The sequence below is a fragment of the Euleptes europaea genome, chromosome 2 (genome assembly GCF_029931775.1).
Source record: "Euleptes europaea isolate rEulEur1 chromosome 2, rEulEur1.hap1, whole genome shotgun sequence".
NCBI classification, from domain to species: Eukaryota; Metazoa; Chordata; class Lepidosauria; order Squamata; family Sphaerodactylidae; genus Euleptes; species Euleptes europaea.
In genome coordinates, this window is record NC_079313.1 from 95,925,168 (window position 1) to 95,940,077 (window position 14,910).

The 14,910-nt window shown below is 44.0% G+C and overlaps 1 protein-coding gene across 1 annotated transcript in view; it reads left to right on the forward strand.

Moving 5' to 3' along the window:
• The window catches only part of RAP1A (RAP1A, member of RAS oncogene family), a 103,843-nt gene extending 90,805 nt beyond the window's left edge, over positions 1-13,038 (forward strand). The window contains exons 7-9 of the mRNA XM_056844538.1: positions 5,867-6,010; positions 11,224-11,339; positions 12,320-13,038. Coding sequence (XP_056700516.1) covers positions 5,867-6,010; positions 11,224-11,310 — 231 coding nt within the window. The 3' untranslated portion in view covers positions 11,311-11,339; positions 12,320-13,038. The remainder of the gene's footprint in view (positions 1-5,866; positions 6,011-11,223; positions 11,340-12,319) is intronic.
• Positions 13,039-14,910: the final 1,872 nt, after the last annotated feature.

A 14,910-nucleotide genomic window follows, 5' to 3' on the forward strand; every position in this document is an offset into this window, starting at 1 on the left:
TAGTCTGTGCTGTGAATGGATGCTTTCAGTATCCACCGGTACCATCGCAGCATCTGCTGAGTGCAGCCCTCCTAGATCATTTAGTTTGGCCTGCGTGATTTGTAGCCCACCAGGGGCGCAATAAACCACCTGCCTTTGTTGCCTCCTTGGAACTGTGAAATCAAGATGAGGGGCCAAGCACGCTTGATCACTTAGATTTATTATGAGCAAAGAGTGAATATAGTTATTATATTTTAACCTTGCTTTTCAGTCAAAATAGGCTCCTCACAGGAATAAAAGAGAAAACAGAAACGATGTGTGTGTTTAGGAGGTTTATGTGCCTATCCAGCGTTAGGGCTGTGCACCATTTTTCCTGATATTTTTCAAATTCAGGTTTAATAGACCCAGAAATTTTCAAAAATTTGAAAAAATGCAAATGGCAATATTGGCTTTTTGCAGATTTTTCAAAAAAAAATTGGGTTTATTACACCCAAACCTAAAAAATAGGTAGTGCTGAGCTGAAGTCTGGGCTTGGAGTGAGTCCAGCCTTCTGTTCTGCATTGTGCCCGCCTCTGAAGTCCACGTGGACTTCAGAGGCGGTGGTGGTGGACTCAGCCAGGAAGTGAGGGAGGGGGAGAGGGAGGAAGGGTGGCGGGGCCAAAGCAGCCTCCAATAATGCTGAGTATGTTCCACCAGGCATATGGTTGAGGACTTTGCAGGCACTCTGCAAAGCACACTGGCCACCAGACAGAACTCCCCCCCCTCTGTTTCCCCTCCCTCCGCCCCCCTGTATTTTTTGCGGATGATTATGGGCTTATTAGAGCAGGATGAGATAACAGTAGAATTTTAGTGTGCCATCTATTTGTTGACTGTTGCTTGGTTTTAAATTATATACTTGATTTAATATGTTATATTGTTTTTAATGCCCTGACCTGGATGGCCCAGGCTAGCCTGATCTCGTCAGATCTCAGAAGCTAAGCAGGGTCAGCCCTGGTTAGTATTTGGATGGGAGATCACCAAGGAATACCGGGGTTGCTGTGCAAAGGAAGGCACTGGCAAACCACCTCTGTTAGTCTCTTGCCATGAAAACCCCAAAAGGGGTCGCCATAAGTCGGCTGCGACTTGACGGCACTTTACACACACACGCACACACACACACACACACATTGTTTTTAATTATTGTTGTTAGCTGGCCTGAGCCCCACGGGGGCATGATATAAGTTGAAAAGATAAATAAACAAATAAATACACTAATAGCCAAGTTGGCCAAATCTGAGGTTACTTCAGTCAGGTGATGTGAGCTGTGAATGGGCAAGACATATCTTAGGGGCTCAGGTTTGCAAAAAAAAAAAGTGAAATCTAAAATCAGGTTTGCAAAAAAAAGTGAAATCTAAAAAAAGTGAAATCTAAAAATATAATATAAATGATAAAAGGATTTTTTTGCAGGCATATTTTGGCTTTTGAGGGAGGACTCATTGAGGCAGACCTGAGTCCTAGGGTTACCTGCTCCAGGTTGGGAAATTCCTGGAGGTTTTGTGGTGGAGTCTGAGGAGGACAGGGCTGGAAGAAGGGAGAGGCCTCAGCCAAATATAATACCATAGAGTCCACCCTCCAAAGCAGTAATTTTCTCCAGGTGAACATATCTCTGTCGTCTGGAGTTCAGTTGTAATTCTGGCAGCTATCCAGGTCCCACCTGGAGGTTAGCAACCTTAGGCCTGGCAGCAGCCTCTGTATGACTTGGTACCACTCAACTTGCATTACTCAACTAGTTTAAGGGGAGAGGATATGGAGGCAGGAAAGAGGAAATAGTGTGGGGATGGGAATACTAGGGAAAATGAGGCAGCACCCCACAAATCCTGGGGGTTCCCTACCACACAAGTGGGCCATGGTTTTACTAGGCCGAAGCTGCTTGGAGGGGGGAGGGAAAACTGAAGAGAGAAGGGCAGATAAAGGTAGGTTGGCTGTTGGGTGGGAAGGAGATGGGGTTGTCAGCTCCAGTTTAGGACATTCCAAACTCCCAAATCTCCATGAATTTCCCAGCCTGGAGCTAGCAACCCTAATGGGGAACTGATCTTTGTAGTTGGGAGAGGGGTTGTGATTACAATAGATCTCCATGTCCCATCTGGAGTTTGGCAACCTTAGAAGGAGACAAGGAAGCAGGAAAAGGGGAGAGGCAATGTGGGCTTTCAGGAAAGGGAAAGAGGAAATAGTGGGGGAGAGGGACGTGAGATGCCTCCTGCAATTCCTTGTGGGTTCCCACTTGTTTTCTCTAGTTCATACATAAGTATCAGCTGGAAGCTTTGTATGACTACATATTTAGGCATGATAAAATTTGCTTAAAGCAGCTGTTCTTAATTGCATTAATTTTTGTGCGCAGTTTTGGTAGGATTTGGTAGGGATTGACTATTTTGATGTTTAGTAGGTTACACTTTTTTAAAATTACAGCCTTCCCTATTTGTAGAAAATAGGTTCTGGGTTTGTTTTGAAAGGTTGGTGATGGAGAGCACAATTAGTCATAATTTCTGTTGGTGATAGAATGATGGTAATTATTTTAATGCCAGGCAATTGGGGAATGTTGGATTAATGTCAAATGTAGCTTGCCTTGTGACTTGGTCTCTTCACCTCTTGATGGATCTGCCCACTCAATCAGAAAACAGAATTAGTCTGCTTGTCTAGCCCATTGTACTTAAACGGTTATTCATTGCCTAAAAGATGAGTAGGTGACTGGATGGTGCGGAGAGATGTCAGCTCTGTTGATGCACCTTAATCACCTCTTTGCCGCTCACTGTTTGTGACATCTTGCTTTTTTAATGCAGTGTGTTTGCTACCCTCTTTAGGGCTAATCTCCTTTTAGGTGGGTATTATGTTCACACAAATCCTTTGGGACCTGATTCCTTTCTTAGCGTTAGGTCAAAGAGCTGTGCTGCGAAAGCAGTAAACACTGCTTGAGGTGACACTTGTATCTCGGGAGAGGTCCAAAGGAACCATAATGGAGGAGATTCCCCTCATTCTAACTGACTGATAAAGTTACGTTAGTAGGTTCCAGATCTCAGTATACTAAATGTGTTTCTTATTTGTAGCATCTTGAATAGGATTGCAAGCTTCCTGGGCTGCTCCTTCACATAACTGCAGTTCAACTCATTGCAGTAAAAATACTTTCCATCTTATATTTGAAGTTCTAAATTCTCAGGAGGAATAATAAAATTCACTTTGCTTCAGTACTACAGAGGAGCTAGGAACATGTGCTGTGACATTGCTGTCTTACATTCATCCTCATGCATCCTTAACAGTGCTGTCCTATGCAGCTTTATACGCTTCTAAGTCTACTGAAGTCCGTGGAACTTAGGGTGTAACTCTGTGTAGCATGACACTGTAAATGTACTGAAATAAAACATTTGTGCTTTGTATTCCATCTAAGGGAAGATAAAATCGATCTTTTGAGGGGGCATCTGATTTAATGCTTGGTGTTTGCAGCTCAATATGGCAGTCTCTTTGCTTGTAGAATAAGTTTGATTTGATGAGGGATTTAGAGATGCCTGCTGCAGAATAGTACAAACTGGTTTCCCCTGAAGTTTGAATGCATTCTGATCATTCTGAACAGAGAAAACATTCAGGCATTTTAACAGATATTAAAAGCAATTCTGGATCTGCTTGAGGGAACCATTGTCCAGTAGCCACTTTGGCACAGCCAATTTTAAATATTAAAGTTGTTTCAATATTTCTTACCGTATAATCATTTGTGAGCAGAAATGTGTTGTGTTGATGTACCTTCCTTTGGAAGATGCGGGCTTTGCAGCTGTGTTTGTGTATCTGTGTGTGTGGGTTTCAGTATTTCAGGAAATGGAATAGTGCGCACACCCAGTGTCAGCAGTTTTCTGTGGACAGTGTTTTTACATGGCTCTGGGGGAAACAGGATGGGTGTGTATGTTAGTGTTTTACAGTTAAGCTTTTCATGGCAGGTACTGCCAAAAATTTATGTAATTCACACTTAGAATGTAAGAGTTTGCCTTGCTGGAGCAGGTTGAAGGTCAGCCTAGGATAGCCTGTTATCTCCAGGGATGTCCAGCTAGCACCTCCCAAGCAGGGCTTAATGGAAACCGACTGCTTCAGAAACATGACTGTTTCATTTTTAATCTGCACAGTTAATTTGCATGCATCTAACCTCCATGTGTTGTTTAATCTTTCTTAAAAGTCGTTTATGTTAGTGGCCCCACCACATCATGTGACACTAGGGTTGCCAACCTCCAGGCACTAGCTGGAGATCTCCTGCTATAACAACTGATCTCCAGCCAATAGAGATCAGTTCCCCTGGAGAAAATGGCCACTTTGGCAATTGGACTCTATGGCATTGAAGTCCCTCCCCAACCCCACCCTCTTCAGGCTCCACCCCAAAAACCTCCCGCCGGTGGCAAAGAGGGACCTGGCAACCCTATGTGACAGTAAATTCTGTGTTAATTGCACACAGCCTAATTAATGCTGTAAATCAAACCGCAGGTCTTGCTTCTATCTGCTGCACAGTGGCTGAAACCATCAAACTTGTCTTAGGAGCAATGGTAAAAATGTCTAGTAATTTTAGCAAATGGCTATAGTGATCATGAGTGACCTAATAAAATCATAATATTGATAGACGCAGCAAAGACACAGGAGATTGCCTGGGGACAGCAGACACATTTCCACCTGGTGCTTAAAACTCAAGAGCGTAGCTCCCAGGAGTCTGGATGGAGGGCGAGAGAGCCACATAGATGAGGCACCAGCACAGGGCAAAGTCCTCTGTGGCTGCTGAAGGCCAGACAGCGGGGGCTCTGACAATGATCCTAACAGCCAGGCTCATATGAGAGAAGGCAGTGCTTCAGCACCCTGGTCCTAGGTTGTTTAAGGTATGAAAAATAAGTGTTTTGAACAGCCTGGGGATTTCTCTTAATAGTGGCAAGATATATTATTCCCTTAAGAGTTGTACCAAGTAAAAGTCTTGGGGCTGTACTCTGCCCCCAACTGAAATTTCAGAATAGCCTTTAAAGGTGACACAGCACCAATCAGTAGTGTTAGCCCTTGTTGTAATATGATCAAATATGTAGGTATAGTGTTTTGATTTTATTTGCTGTTGTAGGCATGTTTTCTCAGGCCTTTTCTGTGTTGAGAATTCTTCCTAAACTGGCCTTGAATCCCCAAAAGTGGCAGACCGAGCAGATCCACTGAAGTGGTAACAAAAGCATGCATAATTGATCCCTTGCATTTCATGATTCAGCAATGCCTTCCCTAAAAGGTGAAGATGGCGTTTATTTCCTAAGTGGGGTCAGCTCACTGTCACTCCATAGTACAACTTGTTTCTTAGGAAGTGATCTACATCCTACCATCTAAAGTGAGTTTAATTGGAAGTTTGCTATTGTGTCTCTCAACACGTGAAATGTCAGCTCGGGTTTTGGGGTTCCCCCTCCCCCCCAGAATACCACATTAGAGTAAAGGTTTGGGGAAATAAACTGCTTATCACCAAATCTTCTGAACTGTACTGTCCCAATGTATTTGATAGTAGTAATTTTCAGTGCAGTGTTGTCATGGCAAGGATGTTGTTTGCTTCTCTTGCAGGTATATAATTCAATCTCTGGTCCACAAAATGTTCTTTGGAGCTTCTGATACTTTTGATCTTACAATTCCTAATTCTTCATTTTTAGCATCAGGATACTGTAGAACTTATATTGGTCAGTAGAAGACAATGTAGTGAAAGTTGCTGGTTTTAAAAAGAAACTCATGAAAGCGATGAACAAAGGAGAATTTAAGCTGTTATTGAACACAGCTTCCTTAAAATTGGTAACCTTATCTAGTAATTATTTTTGCGGTCCGGATTAAGCACGCATTCATAATCTGTTTCTCTTTCTGTATCTCTACACAGGTTCCGATGATTCTGGTTGGCAATAAATGTGACCTGGAAGATGAGCGTGTAGTTGGCAAAGAACAGGGACAGAACTTAGCAAGACAGTGGTGTAACTGTGCCTTTCTAGAGTCGTCTGCAAAGTCTAAAATCAATGTTAATGAGGTAACTATCAGTTGATCCTTCTGAAGGCAGCTAGTGCATTTATGTTGGTAGTCTTAAGGGTATGTCGTCCCCAGTATAGATTTTTCTAAAGCCCCATGAGCGTAGTCATTTGCCACTCTGAAAAACCTACATTTTGATGGCTTTGTTCTGAAGGGATGCTATTTGCTACGTGGTCATTGCTATTAGTTACAAAACCGTACCTGCTAAAGGTGAGACTTGCCACATGGGCAGTACAAAGGCCCTGCAGTCATAATGCAGGGTGTGGGTATTTAACTCCCCTGATCTGTCAATATCAGATTCATGATGCTATCATGTTGCCTTGGAGAAAACTAATCCTTTAACCCTAAACTCTTCCTCCAGCCCAGGCTAGCGGTGCTTTTATAGTGGGTCGAAATGTAAGGTTTAAATGGCTTCTGACGTATTTGCTTGGCAAGCACCTGTGTAAACAGGTGTGCCATGCATCGCATTTTTTAATATCACAAAGGCCAGAGCATTTGAAATGTGTCCCTTGAAAATAAAATGGCTTGGTGTATGCAGACTACACAGGCTTTTAAGTACACAGATGAAAGGAAGGAACTTCATGATCTAATGGTTAGGGATTGTCATCTGAATGGATATAGGCAAAATCATTATATAGAGGTGGGGATCTCAGCGGATGGAATTCAAAGATAGTAGGGCTGAGCTGAAAATGGACATGCTTATTGTCTGAGTATTTGACAGCAGCAGTTTTTCAAGAATTGATCCAAAAGGGGAGAGACTTTTGCCCCATGAGTGATCCTGTTACTTTCTCTAAACCAATCCAAGAAGCATCATCACCTTTATTTATTTCTTTATTTTACTTCGTGAATGCTCCTCCTGTCTTTCTAGTGGCAACTCGAAGCGGCTCACATCATTCTCCTTTCCCTCCATTTTATCATCCTAATGACCCTGTGAGGTAGTTTAGGCTGAGTGTGTTCTGAATGGCACAGTCACACGGCAAGAGTGGGCAGAGTTGGGATTTGAACCTGGGCGTCCCGTATCACAGTCTGGCACTCTAACCTCTATATCTGTCTGTCTTCATAATCAGCTTTGTTGGCCCTCAGTGATACCCTCACGTAGCCCAGCCTAGCTGTGTAGGGCCATCACATTCATTATGTTATCCCTGATTGGCTGGATTCCCTGGAAGGAAGAAATGTCTAATCACCTAAAAATAATGCTGAAGCTAGGGAAGAGACTGGGAATGGAATAGAAAATGGGTGGAAAATGTGACCAATAAGAGTTTCTTGGGGGATACTTCACTGCTCCCATAGTCTGTGTTTTGGTCCTTAAATGGCAAAGGGCAAATATTTGATGACACATCTCTAGATGCTTGTGCAACATAACAAAAAGCACATTGCAGTAAAGTCAGTACATACTTAATACCAGTATTTTTACGCTCACTGAAGTAATGCGTGTCCAGCAACTGATTGAGACATGAACGGCCTGAACTGTTTGTAATACACACAAATACTACTTTTTCCAAAAACTGTTCTTGCTGACACAGCTTTAACAACTGTGGTTTGGAAAGTGGAAATCACTGAAGTTGATGGACAAGTACACTTAGCAGTAAGTGGTCACTGAGAGTAGCCCTGGACAGAGCAAGTGTGCCTTCTTCTCCAAGGCCCTTCCAAAAACGGTCACACCTTTATTAGCTGAAATTCAGTTGCGAATAGTAGCTAAATCAGGCTATATCTAAGAATTAGGGCAGAGAGGGGTCTTGTCAGACTCCTCAACTAGATGCCCAAAGGTAGGAGCTGTTGCAGGTATTTTGCAATCAGAGCCTGCTACACTAGTGTGATGGCCTTACCAAAAAAAAAGTAATGGGGAGATAGATTTATCACTGTTTGCTGCTCTATAGACAGAGCTACAGAGATTACCATCCTCTGGTTCTGGAGAGCAGGGGAGTTTTGTTTGTTTTTGTGGGGTTTTTTGCCATCAAGTCATATCTGACTTACGGCAACCCCATAGGGTTTTCAAGGCGAGAGATGCTTGGAGGTGGTTTGCCATTGCCTGCCTCTGCATCACAACCTTGGTATTCCTTGGAGGCCTCCCATCCAAATACTAGCCAGGGTCAGGGCTGAGAGCGTGTGACTGGCCCAAGGTCACGCAGCAAGTTTCCATGATGTGAGTGGGGGTTTGAACCTGGGTTTCCCAGGTCCTTAACCACTACACTATGCAATAACAAGGTTTTGAAACAAGCAGCCATTGGAGCGAGAAAGTAGAGTTTTGTGCCTTCTGCAATGAATGCTCATCTGCAATAGCAAGTGCTACTGGAAGATGTTCGATCAAACCTAATAAAATGTGTTAAGGCACGTTTACACCAGTTTTAAAACTTTGGACGGTGCATGGGTAGAAGCGTGGCTCACAAGACCATAGACAGTGGCACAGCAATGGTGCACACACCAGCTCAGTAGTATCAGTTCAGCTTCTGGGGATATTTTGTTGGGGTTTTAACAGGTATGTACCAGTGCTGTCTGTTGTGGAAGTGCATACTCTACCTCCTGCAAGAAGAGGATGTCAGAGCCTCTACTTGTATAGAGAAGTGCTGTCTGTGTATAGCCTTAGAACCTCGTTGGTTGGTTTAAATTCACCTACAAGGATGCTGTTGGGAATCGTGAATCTGAAGAGTTAGTCTAGACCTACTATGGCGCTGTTCCCTTTGGCACAGCAGCTGAGCATGCACAGATCATGCATAGATCATTTGGGGGGGCGGGGGGAGAAGCTGATGTGGTGCAGGGAAACAGGATGCAGGACTGAAGACATTCCTCTGGGATGGACTTCCTGAATGTCTTTGAGCAAGTCTCTGTTCTCTTATCTGTAAAACAGAAATAATAGCCTGTCCCATAGCAGTCCTGGATCTCCTTTTTTCTTTTCTCTCCCCTGCACCATGGTAGTGAACATCCTGGTGGGCAGACTGTACAGGACACATTGGAAGATAATTCTCCTTTCAGGTACCTGGCAGCGGACTTCTGACGGGTCAGCCGGATGAATCGCTGTGTTCATGGGTAGTGTGAGGAACAAATAGGGAAGTAGGGGCTGGGTTTTAACCTAAGTAACGTTTGGGGCTTAGCTCTGATAGTTTTGTACTTCACCCAACTGTGTTGTGTTACTACTAAGATTGTAAAGCACTTAGGTGACTAAAACTATAGGTGATGGGGCATGGGGGGGGGCTTTGAGTTATGCTTCAGAAAAAAATAATAGATGTCTTCTGTCCGCAGATGCCCACAATGGGATTTCCCCCAATTTTTTCCCCTTCTTTCCTTTGCAATGTTTGATCTCTAAGCTCTGTTAAGCAACTATCAAGAAGCCATGCTGATGTGTTTTTGCCTTAGGCTGACAGCATAACATCGTGTAACTGTAAACCCAATGGGGAGCAAGTGTGAGAAACCTAAATGCTGTTATAGTGTGTGAGTGTACAGAATAAAAGAGATGCTGGCTTAATCTTGCTTTTTTAAAAATGCTTGGCTCTGCTTCATTCTTCTGAAAAAACGATAATATCAGGGTTGTATCTAATATCCAGATATTGCAGTTCACAAAGAACTGTAGGCTTGGGCCACACAAGGCTGGGAAAAGTGGCATTTCCCATCAGGCTGAGTAGTATGTTATCATTCCTACAAAACTACCAAATATATGCTTTGCAAAGCAGCCTCTTTCCCCTGCTTCAGCAAGATGGTACACAACTAGAAATGTGGGAAGGGTCTCTAGAAACATTTGCTTCTGCCCTCCCTCCCCAAACACATATAGGATACTTCTGTGTTCATGTGAGAGCCCTACATATAAGCAACAGGTACATATACTATAAGAGACCCGTGGCGCAGAGTGGTAAGCTGCAGTACTGCAGTCCATGGTGTGCTCACGACGTGAGTTCGATCACAACGAAAGTTGGTTTCAGGTAGCCGGGTCAAGGTTGACTCAGCCGTCCATCCTTCCAAGGTCGGTAAAATGAGTACCCAGCTTGCTGAGGGTAAAGTGTAGACAATTGGGGAAGGCAATGGCAAACCACCCCGTAAACATTGTCTGCCTAGTAAATGTCAGGATGTGACGTCACCCCATAGGTCAGGAGTGACCCAGTGCTTGCACAGGGGACTTCCTTTACCTTTAAGTATACTATGTACTGTTTGGGACTTAATGGTGGCCATTATTGATAGTCCAATCTCAGCTATCATGTTTTGCCATATGATAAATAGAAGGGCTGTAAAGAGAGTGCTGCCCTCTTGGATGCTACACTGTCTGTGGCTTATATATGAACAGTTGCTTAGACTGGACAAAACTAGACAGGCTATTACTAATACTCTTTCTTCTGCTGGCAAGAAGTATTTGAATTTATTAGTTTGATTACGCTATTGCTTAAGATCATGCTCAAGGCAGTTCACAGCACAATAAAGACAAAATGACCAATCAACGAATTCACTCTCGTCTGCTGGACAATCAAATATGGAGTTGTGGGGGCGGGAAGGAAAAAATGGCCCTGCAAAGAGGGCCCTGCCCAGCCCCCGAAGGAGGGAGGAAGAGGCAACCTGCCTACCCAACTGGGTGGCCCAGCCTGAGTGGGGTGGGAGGCCATTGGTGCCCATAATGACCAATTTGCCCCTGGAATTGGGGGTAGTCAACATAATGATGACACTTCATTCCAGATATCTGGATGGCTCAACAGCATAGGAGACCAGAGAGAACACTACAGGATCCCATAGCACAATTCTAAGTGGTTAAACCGTCAGAAATCTGTTCCATTCAAGTAAGTCTGGCTCTACACAATAACTACATGCTCAAAAGCTTATGTGGATATTTGTGACCAGCAACTGTGACAGTGTATGAGATGTGCACAGAATCTCGTTATCTTTGTACGGAAATGATTTTCATTAGGGAGCTTTTCTTAAATCATTTCCTGTCTTTCTGTTGCAACCACAGGAAAAGAGCTGTAGCTAGACCGTAGTTGGGGGAGCCCCGGCAGGAGAGAAGACCTTTCTAAGAATAAAATAAGATAGCCTTGCATTTAATAGGGCAGGAGGTTAAAGGTGCCTGACCCAGATTCTACTTAAGAAAGTGCCAAGAGAATTTCAATGCTTATACGCTCTTGTGCTCTCTCCCCTTCTCACCCCCATTTTTTCATCTTTAATTTAGCCTAAAACTTTTATACCATAGCAAAGGATTGTGTAAGATGTTCTCTAACTCCTGCTTTTCTGTTTTCCCCCCAGATCTTTTATGATCTCGTCAGACAAATAAATAGAAAAACACCAGTGGAAAAGAAGAAGCCTAAAAAGAAATCATGTCTGCTGCTCTAGACCCACAGCATGCAGCAGATCTGAGCCAGGTGAGCAGCTGTCCAGAATGCAGAATTGATTCTCCTGTCCTCTGAAATCTCTGCTCAAATGTTGTGGCTATCTTGGCCTTGTGGTGGTACTTCTTGCTTCACTGCAGTGTGTGATGTGTGGACACTCACAGGCCGGGGGCAGAGGGTGCCTGGGTTCCTTTGGCAAAACAGCCTGAAGCCGTTTTCCTAACCTGCGGTGATCCTAGGGGCTCTGTTTGCACACATGGGTTCCTGGGCTGTTTCAGGTTGGAAAAACGGTGCAGGGCAAGACTGAGCCCCCTTCTTACATGCCACAGTCCTGATCTGTGCATGCGTACCCGATTTGGGAACTGAGGAGAACCCACAACTCATCAGAATGTGTTACGTCTGACACAGGGTGAGGACATTGCTCCCAACCTGTATGTACTTTTTAACTTATGACTTGGCAAGACATGTTATTGTGCCAAGCACACCAGGGCAGTTTTGCTCTCTTCCTTATTCTCTCTGCCCTCCCCCATACAAACTTTGGCTTGAATGTTAGGCATGCTTGCTTTTGGCAGAAGGCACTTCCACCAGCATAAACAGAGGGGGTAATTTTCTCTAATCCCCCCTCCCACTGCAGATTTCACTTCAGGACTGCCTAGCCCCAATCCTCAGGGGCCCATGTTTTGGGGACAGCAGGCTGCAGTAAGATGGAGAGACGCAGGAGAGCTCTCTTCATCCAGCACCGCTCCACTTGTGGCTTAAATCTAAGCCATTGCCTAGAGAGCTCATATGCAGTCTGAGTAATCCAGTTTCCAATTATATCATCCTTTAAAAAAAAAAACCAGAGTTCTTGGCCTTGAGCCCAGTTAAACTGTGAAATATCTTTCCATAATAAATAAATTGCCACAAGTAACATTCCTTCTAAGAATATATTGAGAGAGTACCTTTAGTTCTGTGAATCCTTAATTTTTAAAAATATATATATTAATCTGTTCTAAATTCTACCTTTTGCCCAGGATTGCAGGAATGAAGAACTGTTGCCTAATTTGGAAAGTGCCAGCATTCCAGACTTCAAATGACTACACCACCAATTAACAGTGTATCCGAAGAGCTTCTCCTGTTTTTATATATTATGTGAAGAATTTCGATCTTATAATGGTTTGCACAAAGGTCCCTGGGAAAAAAGGAAAAGAAAATTGGTCTGTGTATATCTCTTGGAAATTAAAGACAATAGCCCTCCTCCTTTGCAATAGCAGTTAACAGATGTGATAAATATAATTGACTCTAGTTGTATGATTATACAAAGAGCATGGATGCATTTCAGATGTTAGATATTGCTACTATAATTTCATAATGACCTCTTACCATAATTCTTCTCCCATCAAGCACTAAAAAGGTCAATGAATACTTTATATCTATCGTGATAGATATAACAATACAAATTTTATCTTTTGAACTCACTGCAGCAAATAACTTTCCAAGTCATTGACTTCATTTTATATTTAAAAAGTTACAGAATATCATTATTTTCATTCTGCCATTATATTCTAATTAAAATTGTGCATAATGCTTTGAAAAAATGGGTCTTTTATAGGAAAAAACTGGGATAACTGATTTCTATGGCTTTGAAAGCTAAAATATATAATATACTAAACCAACTCTAAGATTGCTTCTTGTGTTTTATTGTCACAGATTAAATTACAGCTTTTATGAATGATTAAATTTTAGTACATTTTCATTTTGTTTGTGTGTTTCTGTTCCAGGTTTCAGGCTTTGATTAAAAAGCCAATTGAAAATGTGTAATGGTAAACATTAGTGAGACATCTTAAATAATTCCCACTTGTTTTGCAAGGACGTATGCCATAAAAGTTCACAGTGGTTTATGGCCAAGGTAGGGAAGGTGATTCCTTTCATTCCAGTGATATTTGTTGGTAAATTCATCCACACTTTTTAACTTTGTAGAGCACTCCAAGCAGTGATGATATCAAAATAACATTTACATTCCATTATATAACTACATCTATTATTAGATGTAGATGGGATTGACTTATTAATGGATGCCCATATTCCTATTAGGTAGCCATGTGGCACATAGTGGTAAGCTGCAGTACTGCAGTCAAAGCTCTGCTCACGATGGAAGTCGGTTTCAGGCATCCCGCCAGAAATCGGTTTCAGGTAGCCAGCTCAAGGATGACTCAGCCTTCCTTCCGAAGTAGGTAAAATGAGTACCCAGCTAGCTGGGGGTAAAATGTAGACGACTGGGGAAGGCAATAGCAAACCACCCTTTAAACATAGTCTGCCTAGTAAACGTCATGATGTGATGTCACCCATGAGTCAGTAATGACCTGGTTCTTGCATATGTGGACTACCTTTGCCTTTATAGTCCTACTATGTAAACATAATTAATTAATTATTAAGCTAACAGCAAAGGTCTGGAATTGTAAACTCCAAATGTTTTCTCCCGTTTTTCTGAAGTCTAGTATTCTATACTGTACTATGGTCTCTTTAGTACAGGGATGGGGAACCTCAGGCCCGGGGGCCATATGTGGCCCCCGAGGACATTTTTTGTGGCCCTCGGAAGCTCCGGGGCCCCGCCGTGGAGGCGCAGCACAGGGAGGCCCTCCCTGAGGGTGTTCCTGGGGCCACGGCTTGCAGGGGCGCTGCAGCGTTCTTTGGACCTCCTCTCGCCGACTGACGGCTGTAGGTCGGCAAGAGGAGGGACACTTCCCCCAAGGCTAGCCCCTTATCACTACAGCGTGCAGGAACGCCGGGGCACACTGTAAGCCCCTCTTGCTGCCTGTCGGCTGTTGAGCAGCGAGAGGGAGGGGGGGAAAAGAGGCCCATGGCTCCTGGCGGCAGAGCATGTGCGCAGGAGCCGATCAGGCTTTGGGGGGCCTTTTGTGGACTCTGGGGGTGGGAAGGCATGGAGCCTGGGGCCAGGTCGCGTGGGCCCGGCAGATGTGTGTGTGTGTGTGGGGGAAGGCTTTTCTCTCTCCCTCTCTTTCTGTCTCTTTCTTTGTCTGTCTCCCTCCGTCCTTTTCTTTCTCCCCCTCTTTCCATTTCTTTTTCCCTCTCTCCCTTTTCCTCTTTCTCTGTTTTCCTTCCTTCCTCCCTTGCTGATTGACTGCGGGCTGAACCCCCTGGCGCCTCGTTTGCTCGCCCCCCCCGCTGGCTGCCCTCCCGCCTGGGGGGGAGTGGGGGCGCCCTCCAGGCCTTCTCTGCGTGGCCTCCCCTGGGGTAGCCAACCTCCAGGTGGTGGCCGGAGACCTGGCAACCCTAGCCTCTCCCCCACCCACAGGGAGATCTACACCTGGTATGGCCCCCGAATGATGTTATAAATGTGCAAATGGCCCTTGGCAGGAAAAAAATTCCCCACCCCTGCTTTAGTATAAGCTACTTTTTTAAAGAAATCTATTTATATCCTGCTTTTCTCCCTACTCAGAATCAAAGCAGCTTATGACATCAGCATGGTGTGGTTATGAGTAGTGGACTCTAATCTGGAGAACTGGGTTTGATTCCCCACTTGTCCACGTGAGCGGCAGACTAATCTGGTGAACTGGGTTGGTTTTCCCACTCCACATGAAGCCAACTGGGTGACCTTGGGCTA